Here is a 13,575-nt window from a genome sequence, read left to right on the forward strand (position 1 = left end):
GTTTAGTTTTAATGTCGACGTCAAATAAATTAAAATGCATTTGATTTCAATCTTCTGGTTACATTTATGAAAAAATGTTGGTTCTGTAATAACAAATATAAAATTAAAATAATACAATATGTAGACAAATGCTGTTTGGTTATCTGAAATCCATCAGTACATAAAGAGCTTATATAGTATATATAAATATAACTATTTATATATATATATATATATATATATTCATAAATAGTTATATTTATATAGCTAGAATATACATATATTTTTATATATTTATATTCTTCTCATTTTTCTTCTTGTTCTCCTCCTACTCCTTCCATCTCTTCTTGTTCTTCTTCCTCTTCATCTACTTTCTTTTCTTCTACCTATTTGCCTTCTTCCTCTCATTCCTCTTCATTTCCTTATTCATCTCCTTCTTCCTCCTCCTTCTCCCTTTCCTCTACTCTTTCTCTTCTTCCGTTACATCTCCTTCCTTTTTGTAAATGTAATCAAATAAAACTTTTGAGTTACATTCCCCTTCTTTCACCGGTTGTTTGATCTAAACCTGCAATGACAGGAAGGTTTTTGTTTAATTTCTTTGTGTGTTACTTCCGGTTTGTGTCAGCTGGAAACGCTTCAAGGCCTCGTTCACCTAGAAAACTGAAAACGAGCCGCTGCTGCCCCCTGCTGGAGGACCGATGCAGTTTAAATGCCCAAAAAATAAATTAAAGCTGAATTTAATCCATGGTTTATCTGATAAATGAAATACTAAAATAATTAAAAACAAATGAGTTACAATGACTGAACTCGTGTTATTAAGATATATTTGAGGGGTCTAAATAAATCCCTAAAGATATAATAAAATAAAATAAAAATGTTTAGTCAGTTATCAAGTGGTGATTTACATTTTTAAGATTCACAAATAAATAATAATTGTAAAAAGGTGAAAACAAAGTCGATAGTTTATTAGAACAAATTATTTTAACACTGAAGAAAATCTGTTCTGTTCCAAAGTTTATAACCCATATATTATATATATTTGAACAAATACAATAAGAAATTAAAACAAAGTAATAGTGTCTTTAAAGAAAAGGCCATCAAGTCATGTGTATTATATAATAGAAATGTTATCTTCCTATTAAATATGTATTCATTTATATGGTAATATGAATTAATAATTAATTAAAATAATATAAATTGGTAAAAAAGTAGGCTGCAACGTTTTCCGTTTCTTTCTCTTTTTTTTTAAAAGGCATATTTTATTTGACTTAAATTCCCTAAATATGATTTGTCTTCTCTGACTAGAAACGGAACCTTTATATTTTATTATAGAGGAACAGTTCCCACCCGGCGGTAAATAATGTGACACAGAGTGTTTCCGCCATGCTTGTTTTCGGAGAAACGTGAGAAACGGTGCTTCCTCTGAGTTGTTCTTCTTTTGGCTCAAGTTGAAAACTATTATATTATACTAATCCTTATATTAAAACAGTTAATTATAACTTTAACGTGTATTCTAGAGTTAAGTCCAAAAGTGCGACAGACGGGCTGTTTAATCCTTAATTTGTGGACAAATCGGTAGGTTGAAAATAACATATCTAACGCATTAATAACATCACATGCCACATTAAAACCTTCACATGACACATTAATAACTTCACATGACACATTAAAACCTTCACATGACATTTACGGACAACGCTCGAATCTAATTTATATGAATAATTATGTATTGTTGTAAAATGGTTTCTAATGATTCCTAAAACACTAAAGTAAACTTGTGTCCAATAATAAAGAATTTACAAAAAAAATTGAAAAATGAATGAAGTCTTGTTGTAAATCATTTTCTTTGAGATTTAATGGACCAAATGTAACGTTAACTTGTCTTCTTCCTGTTCAGCCCCCCACCCCCCATGGAGGGTCTGGAGGAGAAGCTAAAGGGGCTGTCCATCGCCCGGCGGTCCCGCCCCGCGGAGCCCACCTACCTGCTGGACGTGGCCCTGCAGCCGGCCGGCCCGCTGGCCGTGTGCTGCTCCAACCTGTCCGTCCGCCTCCACGACAGGGACACCCTGAGCCTGGTGGGCGAGTACCGGGGCCACGGGGGGCCGCTGTGCGGGGTCGTCTTCTCCCACGCCTCCCCCGGCTTCCTCTACTCGGGCTCCGCCGACGGGACAATCCGCGGGTGGGACGTGCGGCGCCCCGGGTCGGACGCGGCGCAGGTGTTTAAAGGCGACGCGTCTCACAGCTACTGCAGCTTCGACCTGAGCTGCGGCGACACGTTGCTGTGCGCCGGCACCGAGCAGGTGGACGGCGAGGACAGCTTCCTGGTGTTCTGGGACGTCAGGAAGCCCGGCGGCGGGCTCCTCGGGGTGTACTCGGAGTCGCACAGCGACGACATCACGCAGGTGCGCTTCCACCCTCGAGATAACGACCGGCTGGCGTCCAGCTCCACGGACGGCCTGGTGAACGTGTTCGACCTGAGCTGCGGGGCGGAGGAGGAGGCGCTGCTCGCCACCTTCAACGGCGACTCGTCCGCCAGCTCCGTCTGCTGGTCCGGACCCGACTACACGCAGCTGCTGTGCCTCAGCCACGACGAGGGGCTGCACCTGTGGGACCTGAGCCAGCTGGACACGGACAAGCCCCTCACCGTCTTCAGCACCCCGGACGCTCGCGGTCTGCCGCTGACGGCCGGCGGCGGCGGCGTGGACTACCTGGTGGGCGGCAGGTGGCTGGAGGAGGCCCAGAGGCTGCTGGTGGTCGGGGGGGAGAACGGAGGCGACCTCCACCTGATGGAGTGCGACGGCGGCGGGCTCCGCCTGCTGAGGACCCTCGAGGGAGGCCACGCCTCCACGGTGCGCTGCTTCCTGTGGGACGCTGCGAGGGAGGTCTTGGTCACGGGCGGCGAGGACTCTCAGCTGCTGCTGTGGAAACCGGGAGGGGAGGAGCTAACGTCGGGGAAAAGGGAGACCATGAAGAGCGAGGCACCTTCGAGGCTCAAATCCAGACCGCATAAAAAACATGGCTACGCAAAACACTGAACCGCACTAACGGAGAAAACATTCACACTTATTTTCTAGTCTTACACATCAACAAATATTGTGTCTTTCCTCTGAATATTCAATATTCACCTCAGACTGTTTTATAAGAAGTGGGCGGAGTCGTTGTGATGTCACCCGTTGGTTAGTGGTCTGATGTTTCGGAGCTTCAAATTCAGCATTTCAGTCGTCGCCATCTTGGTTTCTTTGCAACCGGTGAACAGGAAGTGACATCAGGACTGAGGAGGAGTGAGACGTCTGTGATTTCTCTGATTCTCTATTTATTACCTGAATCAGAAGAAAAAACTAGCGCCGTCCTTTTTTAAAATGTGATTGAACGTACGCATAACGTGACCTTTACCTTAATCGCCACGTGATGAGGACACATTATTCAGATCATCTGACGTGTGTCTTCATTCCACACTGCATACTAACAAAAACAGGTTTCAAGTATTTAAAGTATGTTCACGCTGGAAAAAAACAAATAAATACGGTCCATTGATGTAAGGTTGCAGTTGAATGAACTTCAAAGAGCGTTTAGGACTTTTAAGTTACCTTGAATATTCAACATTAAAGGTGAAACGCATCTTGTTGCATTTATTTAGTCCATTGAAGGTCGAAGTTCACGCTGGAAACAAAACTCTAAATTCCTGAGATGTTTGAGTGAAGCGGCGAGCGGCAAAGAAAAATGAAACATGCTGTGAATCTCACTATGAAATTGGGACGCAGCTCTGATTTTCATTTTTTAATTATTATTATGATTCCCTGGTTGTAAAGTTCCCCCTTTTTTTTAAAGCTGCTGCAGGCCGACGGGTCATTGGAGTCACCGGAGCCGCCCGGCTCAGCAGGATCCAGACCTCACATAGCAAAGAGTGGAATAACATGATTGGCAGAGCGAGTGTGTGCATCCGTGTTTCTGTACGACACTGGAGAAATCCTGCAGTGGTGAAATAAAAAGACTTTATATAATCAAATTACAGACACATTAAAAGTTGTTCAATTACTCTTCATGGTGATTCAGTAATTTTTCCTGTGGTATAAATCAAAGTTTAAACCGATGAAAGGAAACACATTCAGAGGGTGATGTCATGACATTATTATTAATATAATTATACTACATGAATAGAAGAGTTCATGTTATCTGAGATTCTTCTAGAAAAGATGCACTTTTATGATTATTTTTAAAGCAAATATTATATATTATATATACAAATATGTATATATATATATATATATCCCTTTTTTTCCCGTGAAGGGTTGTTTGGGAGTTTTTCTTGATCCAATGTGAGGTTTTGGGACGGATGTCTATATGTACAGATTGTAAAGCACTCTGAGACAAAAACTAATTTGTGAAAATGGGCTATACAAATAAACTGAATTGAATTGAATACATATGTATGGATGTATATATTATTACGTTTGTGTGTGTTTGTATATACATACATATAAGTATATGTAAGTGTCTATATATTTTTTAAGTGTTTGTACATATATATATATAAATATATATAATGAAGGAATTTGCTGAGCCACCCCTTCACGTCCCTACACGCACGCCCATGCACATTGCTCCGGCATTGTCGGTCTTAGCAGACCTATATATTATAGTTATAGTTATGTTACTGTCTTCCTCCTATAACACATCCCCTTCTCTCTAATATAGAGAGCTCGCACAGAAACCCAACGCTTCCTTAACAGCAGCGCGCTTTAAAATATCATAAAATAAAATAAAGCATTCAAAAGGTGGGTCGAATGAATGGGTGAGCGTGTTAAAAAAAAGAAAAGTGCACAAGCAGAAAGGGCCGGGCCCCTCGGACTGGTTGAGCCTCATTCCTGCAGACACTCCGCTTTTCTGCCCCGATATCTTCCCCTTGGTCCCGCCTCCTCCACCCAACCGACGGATTCAAAAGATTTCTTTTGAGCGAAACCACCTCTCGTCCAATCGCAGCGTTCGGCGCCGAAGCGACACCGCCCGTCGTCCAATCGGAGCGCTCAACTCCGAAGCGACACCGGTTTTCGTCCAATCGGAGCGCTAGGCGCCGCGTCCCGGCAGCCAATCACCGTCGCACGTTGAGTCCTAACGCACCGAGCAAGTTTTCTGTGCGGGTTCGTTTTTTTCCGGGTTTTTTCTTCTTCTTGTTATGTGTGCCGAGGTCTCTCAACCCAGCAGTGTTGACAATAGGGAGGAAAAAGAAACAGCCCCGAATCACGAAACGAGCCAAAGGAGAGAACAATCCTGGGGTTTTTTTAGGGGGGGAAGACACGTGGATCAGTACCGGGAATGTAAACGCGTTGACGTAATCGTTTTATATCGCCGTTTTTTTTTGCCATTGATGGGAGTTTGAGGATTATTCCGTTTGAAAAAAAAAAGGTACTCGTGTGGTTTTTTTGTGGCTGTTTTCAGGCCACATTTTCCTGCTTGTTTTTGCTGCTTGAAGGAGGTGGGGGGGGGGGGGAGAGAGAAACACCCCGTCTGTTTGCACCGAGCTGGAGGTTAACGGTTAGCCCCCGGTAGATTCCCCCCCCCACAAAAACAAACACAAACTGCCGCGGTCTTCGTTGCAGAGGATCAAAGGTAAAGTACCAGGTCGGCTCGGGGCTGTCAGTTAGCCTTTAGCACTGCCTCCCCCTCTCCCCCGCCCCTCCTTGTTGTTACACCTGGGATGATGGGTGATCGCCCCGGTCCGCCCAGGTAACGTTACTCTATCACACACGTGTAGCTTTTTTGAATCTACTGAATGATCCGTATATCTTGTGTGTGTGTGTGTGTTTGTGTGTTTGTATGTTTGGTTTGAGAAGAAAGCTAACGAGCTAGCTCGTGAGCTAACGACCCGCGTTCACGTTAGCTAGCCGGCTAAATAAAAAAAAATGTCCCCCATTTTTTTCCTGAAAATAAAGTCACGCGGCTTTGATTTAAAAATACAAAACGTTCGTTGGAGTGAAAGTGTTTCCGTGTGACCATAAAGAGACGACTTAATGAACGGTTGAACCGGTGAATCCGGACGCTTTGTAACGGGCAGCTAGGCCAGCGAGCTACCTAGCCAGCGAGCTAACTAGCAGGCGAGGACTTACAGCGCTGTCAAGTTTTTTGGATAGGATGCTTCTTCACTGCCTTTAGGCCCTAAAGCTGATAACAATAAGTAAATAGTAATAACGTTTAATCACTCTTGATGTGTATCATCGCTATTGTTTAGAGGGTCGAGCCGTTTTTTGTTGTTGCTTTTAAAGTAAAGCAAAAGGCTGTTTATAATCCTTGTGGGTTTGATTTTAAAAAGCAATGTTGGGTGATTTTCAAATATTTACTTTGACTGGCTTTGCACCAAAATACACTGTTCAGAGAAAAAACTATTCAATTGAAATCACAAATGATAAGTGTGCCTCCCAGAGGGCTTTACAATATATACATGTGTGTCATCCACTGACCTTTTGACCCTTGCATCTTAACAGCCCCCCCCCCCCCCAAAAAGGGAAAAAAAGAAAAAGGCGAGAAATCCTCGGGAGAGTAAATGAGGAGGATCCCTCTCCCAAACAGTGTGTCGTGTATGTTAAACCTGGCGGAGAGAGTGAGAGGTTATATCCACTAGTGAGACATGGTGATGTGATGAAGAGTAGGACAGGTCATGAAGAGTGAGGCGTGGTGGAGTGACATGGATGAGCTGGAGAAACTAGAAGGGGCGACGGGGGACGAGTGAGTGAGACACAAGAAGGTCACCGGTGAAAAAAGTGCTCCGGGTTTTAAGTGAAAGTGTAGAATACTCTGTCACATGTTTGTTTGTTCTGTCTGCTTTCCATCTTTGTTTTGTTCTGTCACTGTCTCTTGTCCCCATGTAAAGCGTCTTTGTGTATTTAGTTTAGCTATATACGTTTGAATTATTATTATTATTGAAAGTTCTTCAAAAGTTCACTTGGGTGCAAAAGTATTGGCCTCAAAATACACTTCAAACCAAAATATTCCTGTGCAGAATATTGTAATATTATTAATTATAATTATGAATGCATCTATGTTTACATCACTTTAATGTTATAGCCGGTAACGGTGGAGCTAAATCTTTACTATATTTATTGCTTTTGTGTGTGCGGATTTTCCTCCATTTTTATTTTAACCCGTAACAATTATGGAATTCATTTATTTCTGTTTCTGCAAAGTAATTAAAGTAATAAAATAAATGTAGAAGAGTAAAAATACCATGAATTGTACTTTAAGTGCAGTACTTGAGTACTTTAACTTCCCAACAATGACTTTTCCTTTTTTATTGCACCCTTCTGTCCTCTCAGTCATGTGTGAATGACGGCCGCATGCCAGAGCCCAAGCCCAGGTGTGGCTTTATGCATTACATGCCATGGTATTTACACTGTGTGTTTGTTTGTGTTTTGTGTACTCTTTAGTTTTGGTGCCGTCGCGCCGGTTCATCTACCGGGTAGATTCTACCCGGTTTCTATAATGTCAGACCGTGTTGAGGGCCAGCTGCTTCTGAGATAGCGGAGCATCCAAAGTCTCCTGTTTATGATGCGCTCGTGTAGTTACAACCTCACTCTTATCTTTGTGTGTGTGTTTGAAAGTTGCTGAGTTCATTTGTTCTCTGTGTGAACTCATGTCATTTTCTGGTGAATGAATCACACCGTCTTAGAAGTTCAGTGAGCGATGGCATCGGGAGTCTTTCCCATGAAGTGAGTAGGAAACTTTTTTTTCTTAAAATAGTACATTTGGGGATTCGTGCCGGGACCGCTCGTCCATTTATCGGTCGCTCCAGGAAACCGATATGTAGAATAACTGAGCATAACTAATGTGTTGCTGCGAGGCTCCTGGCTAAGAAGTTTTTGTCGTCTTTTTTTAAACTTAATTCATTCCTCTCGGGACGTTTCCCGCTTTTTGTAAATTGCAGACACTGAATATTCGTCCTTTATGTGTGTCTGCCAGTTTTCGGAGCTGAAACTGTGAGACAACTAGTCGATTGACCAAAAGAAAGATGACAAAACGTTGTGTCTTCGTTCTCGTTGGTGACGGACTGAATATCTACCGTCGGGGGAACAAAACGTGACATTTAAAGACGTCGCCGAGGGCTCCGGAAAATGAAATATCTGGTCTTTATTGGTCCTTAATAATATCCGTGGTCAAATCAAACCTAGTCTTACTCATTATGCACAAGTCTTGAACTTATACATATTATTTTAAGAACGTTTCTTGTGTTTCATCATAATTGATGTTGCGTAATAAGCGTCTTCAAAGGCTGAGCTGGTGATTGTGAGACGAGTCCTCAAAGTGTCTCTCGGTACTCAGGACTGTGTATAAGCGTGACGCTTGAATACTTCCTCTCTGGAGTTAAAGGTTTTAGTGAAGTCCGACTCAATTCCTCCACCTGCTTGTTCGTGATTACATTTGAAGGAACTAATTCCTACGTAATGTGCGTCTGGTTGTTGCAGCTCTCAGGAGTTTAAACTTTGGACCACAGGATCTTTCCCTGATCTTTATCTCTATGTGTGTGTTCCTGTCGCCTCACTTCAGCTCCTATTTGTTGACTTCCTGTCCTCTCCCTCTTCCTCCCTTTCTGTCGCTCTCCCCGTTCTCCCTCCCCCTCCCTCTTCCCTCCTTGTTCTTTAGTCCTACCCTCCCTGAGCCCATTTGGATGTCATCTGGTCTCTTATGTAAGGGACACGTGAGAGAGGTGGCCGGTCGCCATACGCCTGACCGGCTGCCGCTCTCCCTCGTGTGTTGTGGTTCCGCTGAAGTGTTTTTCGCCATTAGCCGTCTAGTCCGAGAGAGGGAGAGAGAGAGAGAGACATAGAGAGACAGTGAGGGTCTGATGGTCGTACATGGGGATTCCAGTGCCCCTTTGCACAGGTAAGCCAAGCTCCAGTTTGTACCTATTTAAAGATGTTCTACTGGTGGCATTCACCAGGTGGCGGAAGCAACAACAAAAATTGACAGCTCTTGAAATATTAATCATTGCCATCGGTGATGAAACCGAGAGCGGCGGCTTGGTGACGTCTAACTTCACCTGAGCGTCCTGAACGCTTGATCCGAGCTGAACGAAGCTGACTGGCCGCGTTAAGACGCCCTCGCAGAGATTTAAAGTTGCATCAGTCTGCCGGCTCAGTTAAAAGTCCATCCATCCATCCATTATCCATACCGCTTCATCCTCATTAGGGTTGCGGGGCGCTGGAGCCGATCCCAGCTGACATAGGGTGAAGGCAGGGGACACCCTGGACAGGTGCCAGTCCATCTCAGGGCACAGATAGAGACATACAACCACTCACTCTCACATTCACACCTATGGGCAATTTAGACATCAATTAACCTGACTGCATGTCTTTGGACTGTGGAAGGAAGCCGGAGAACCCGGAGGGAACCCACGCTGCCACGGGGAGAACATGCAAACTCCACACAGAAGGACCGCCGCGACCGGGAATTTAACCCACGGCCCTCTTGCTGTGAGGCGACAGTGCTAGCCACTACACAGCCCCAGTTAAAAGTCATTTTAGTTTATTAATAAACTGCTTTGTCTCAAAATATTGACGTCTGTAAATGCAGAAGATCCACACTTTGGAGAAGCTGCAACCAGAGATTTTCTATCCATCAACTAATTAATGAACCCACTAATTGTTTCAGCTCCGCCTCTTCTCACGCCCTCAACTCTGGTTAGGAACACTCCCATTCAGCCTGTTTTAAAACAAAGAATAAAAAGCTTCTCAATGGCGTCGACGCCGTTAGTGAGGGTGGTTTTCAGAGGGTCTGGTCGTTGAGCCCTCGTCTCCGTTTGCAGTGTGTCGTCGTGTCCCCAGGTGCTGCTGGGACTCACTTTGTTTGGCATTTGAATAGCCGTGTAACAAAAGTTTGAAAGGCAAATCTAAAATTGCGTTTATGTTTTTAGTCTGAGCTTTTTTTTCCCTTTCTATTTATTTATTTTAATGGTGAATTAGCCGCCGTAGATGAGCCAGCTCGGCGTCCGGCTGGCGGTGCTTTCCCCGCCGTGATGTCGCTCGGCAGAAGATTCTTTCCGTCAGATGGTTGGCAGCCGTGGTCGTGAGGGAGGACACGCTGAGCGCCGCTGACGGACGAGTCTCGTCCACATGGATCTGTGTCTGCAGGACGTCGTCGTAAAATAAATTTAAAGCAGCCCTCAAAAGTCTTTGGTTAATGTACGGCGTAAATAATATTTTAGAGACCTTGTTAGTGCTTCAACTAACACGTATTTATTATTTAATATAAAATATCAAATAAATAGTGAAGAGTTCCATGACACAAGTTCTTGGATCCCAGGGTTAGTGTTTACAGTGTTTTTCTTATAAAACTATGCAACGATTTTTCATTCATACTGAAATAAAATGGCAAATCCTTATTTTTTCATCTTTTTTAAAATAATGTCAACTAAATGCAACTAATTGTTGCAGCTCCGGGGCTTTTATTGTGAAGGCCAGAACAGAAAGTAGTCGCTGACGTCCGGAGGAATTAAGTCATTGTTGTTTTGGTGCATATTACGGAGCCGCCATGTTATTATTTTACGACCGTCAAAAAGTGTCGGCTACCATATATGCCTTCCTGTTTTCTAGTGGAGGCGCCTTTTAAATTACATTGTCACTGATTGGTTAAGGCAAGCTGCTGTCAATAAATATTCAATAGCTACCCTCAGTTTTTTTTAAATACAGACAGTTTAAATGCAAACTGTAACTCCTTAATTACTGTTGTCGGCTTTAATGAAGTCTCTAACCACACGTGTGTGTGCGTGTGGCCCGCGGCGTCCCATTCACGCCGTTATTACGCAACGCTTCACGCTCGACCTCCTGAGTGGTTTCTGCTCATCGCCGTCCCCTCCGGTGGCGTGGACGTCGGAGAGCACGACCCCTCGATGGATGTGCCTTCAGGGCGTGGCTCATAAAAAGAAGTTTAGTGTGACTTCTGCTGCGGCTTTGTGTGTTTCTAGACGTAATCGGCAGCGAACACGCGGCGGCGGACGCTTCCTCCGCTTCCTCTCGCTGTAGCTCTATTGTTGTGGGTGGACTAACTTTCTGTGTGTGTTTTGTGTACTGTAACCAGGCCGAGGCCGAGATGAATAAAAGGCTGGAGGAAAGGGGTCCGATGGAGCTAGAAGGACAAATACCATTCAAAATATAAAATCAGTCGGGACGTTTGTTTACCTTTTGGGATTCCTTGGACTCGCTCCCAAAACAGAGAAACGCTGATGGCTGTGGAGCTGCATGTTCATGGATAAAAATGCAATATTATTTTTAGTCTGCATGCTCATAGACCCGAAGTTATAGAAGCTCACGTGACACTGTAACATAAAAACATACTTTTGATAAAGGCTGTTCAAGAAAGGACTCCACGTAAAACCCTCTTATGATAATAACCATGTTGAAATACCATTTCATAATAATGAGTTGAAGTTTTTCACCATTTATTCCTTAATCTACGACTATATTTCGTCTTGCACCTTGTTTGATATCGAACACTTTGGGCCTCCAAACAGTCAAAGCGGGATTAAGAACCAGGAGATGGATCTAAATTGTCATAGTTCTGGAAGCGTGCACGAGTTCACAGCCTGATTTCTATGTTTTGTAAATCCTAAAATGTAAAGCTGTCCATACTGTGTGGTTAGCCGCTGTCTAAATACCTGTCTGATGCCCCCCCCCCCCCCCCCATGTGTCTCCCCAGCAGGGCTATGTCCTCGGCAGCCACCACGTCGCCATCTGTGGACAAAGTGGATGGATTTTCACGGAAGTCTGTCAGGAAGGCCAAGCAGAAGCGGTCGCAGAGCTCGTCCCAGTTCCGCTCCCAGGGCAAACCCATCGAGCTCACGCCCTTGCCCCTGCTCAAGGGTAAGAGTGCCGTGTGTGTGTGTGTGGGGGGGGGGGTGGGCGACAAACAGCCACACATCAACGTTGAGTATCTGCTCATGTCGTAGCTGCATAAGTAATCTCACTCTGGTCGAGATTCAGATCTCAAAGAGAAAAAAATGTCATTCCTTCAAAATAAAATGTTGTATTGCAGACATTTTGGGAGTTTTGCAGCATGAATACTATTCATTCTTCAGTGAAGAGCAGCAATAACAGAGGTCATTAGGTTAACGAGGCGTGCAGCCAATAAGAGAGTAGATAGAAAGGTGCCGGACCCAGGATGACCTGGTCTCTCCAGGGGAGAAGACTAAAGAAAAGAAGCTAAAAGAGGGGAATGCAAATGATGGACGTCTGAAAGCAGAGGTCTCAGAGCAACTTGAAGGTGTTAACTGAAGTGATCGTTGTCCTCTGCCGTCACATTTTCAGAATTAAGTCACAACATCCTAAACATGAAGTCCTCTCTATTGCTCACCTGTGGTGCACGTCGGGTATTCCGCGTATTTATTTGCATAATTCTACACAAACTTCCCCACAATTCAGCCGTGTGTGTGTGTGTGTGCTCGTGCTCTATGTGCCTCGACAGTAGATCATCAGGTCGGTGCTGACCTTTTTTAAGGTGGACCAGCTGTTCTTCAGGTTGAGAACCACTGACTGATTTGATGTTGTAGTTCCTGCATGTCATTGTGATGCCTGACGTGATACTTAATTGTCTGACTCGTTAGTTAAGGAATGGCGGTGCATTGATAATCAGCGGAGTGTATTTAAACGTGCATAATTGGGCGATGCTCGGTATGCACCTGGGCGTAGTGACAATGAGCTCCACGTTGCTGTTGATGGAATGCTGCCACCCAGAAACCAGACGGACGGCTCCTCCAGAGCTCTAATGGAAGGACACTTCCTGGTTCCTCAGGGGGCGGGGCTTATACTCGTGTGTGTGTGTGTGTGTGTGTGTGTGTGTGTGTGTGTGTGTGTGTGTGTGTGTGTGTGTGTGTGTGTGTGTGTGTGTGTGTGTGTGTGTGTGTGTGTGTGTGTGTGTGTGTGTGTGTGTGTGAGACTTACACTGGCTGACCTCCACACACACTGGAAGTACACACTGTTTAGTATGCACAAGAATCAAATACCCAAACAACTTCAGGCCTGTATTGAGTTATTGGAAAGAGGAAGCACTACAGTTCCTAGAGAGCACAACGTCTCGTTTCTCATTTCTAGAAATATTTAAAACTGTTTGCGGTAAATACTGCGGTTAAGCTAAATATTTGCAAATTAGTTTATTAACTAGGAGAGCTCTTAACGTTAGCAGCATCGCTAACGGCTAATGAGGGAGGCGACGGTGAATTATAACGTTATCATGACGCGTTCACATGTAATCTGGGAACATGGAGTTTGGGTGAGAAACTAGAACGACTGTAGTTTTCACATGAATATAACATTGATATTGGAGATTAATTCCACACTATAAATCTAAATGATTTTTTGTGACTGTGGCAGCAAAATCAAAGTCTGCAGCCTCTTCAGGACGGCTGCTAGAATGAACGGAATCTGACTTGAACCGCGTGCTTCACGATTGTGATTCCGTGCCGCATGTTTCCTCCAGCTCTCGTCTCATGTCTGTTCTATAATGCATGTTCTCGTCTCTCTGTGACTAACACAACCGACGCTCTGTCCTCCAGCAGCACCTCCTCGCTTCACTTTCACACGTCGGGGTTCACGCTGCTCGTTTCTCACCTTCCCC

At 44.2% G+C, this 13,575-nt stretch overlaps 2 protein-coding genes across 5 annotated transcripts in view; both read left to right on the plus strand.

The window, feature by feature from the left end:
• Positions 1–1,162: 1,162 nt before the first annotated feature.
• wdr89 (WD repeat domain 89) lies at positions 1,163–4,019 on the plus strand. The gene is made up of 2 exons (XM_056426492.1): positions 1,163–1,554; positions 1,877–4,019. The coding sequence occupies exon 2, from the start codon at positions 1,890–1,892 to the stop codon at positions 3,012–3,014; it is 1,125 nt and encodes a 374-aa protein (XP_056282467.1). The 5' UTR covers positions 1,163–1,554; positions 1,877–1,889; the 3' UTR covers positions 3,015–4,019.
• A 1,098-nt stretch (positions 4,020–5,117) lies between these two features.
• Positions 5,118–13,575, plus strand: part of ppp2r5eb (protein phosphatase 2, regulatory subunit B', epsilon isoform b) — a 37,719-nt gene continuing 29,261 nt past the window's right edge. The window contains exons 1-2 of one of the 4 annotated variants that reach the window (XM_056426487.1): positions 5,118–5,586; positions 11,662–11,825. In XM_056426487.1, the coding sequence (XP_056282462.1) occupies positions 11,669–11,825 (157 nt within the window). In that variant the 5' untranslated portion in view covers positions 5,118–5,586; positions 11,662–11,668. Of the gene's footprint in view, positions 5,587–5,628; positions 5,704–11,661; positions 11,826–13,575 lie in introns of those variants that run through there. The other 3 variants (XM_056426488.1, XM_056426489.1, XM_056426485.1) reach the window with 3 other exon arrangements.

Source organism: Pseudoliparis swirei, chromosome 11 (assembly GCF_029220125.1).
Source record: "Pseudoliparis swirei isolate HS2019 ecotype Mariana Trench chromosome 11, NWPU_hadal_v1, whole genome shotgun sequence".
In the NCBI taxonomy this organism is placed as follows: Eukaryota; Metazoa; Chordata; class Actinopteri; order Perciformes; family Liparidae; genus Pseudoliparis; species Pseudoliparis swirei.

Excerpts from the sequence above, each read along its gene's own strand:
- wdr89 (XM_056426492.1), top strand. The coding sequence starts at position 1,890 with ATGGAGGGTCTGGAGGAGAAGCTAAAGGGGCTGTCCATCGCCCGGCGG.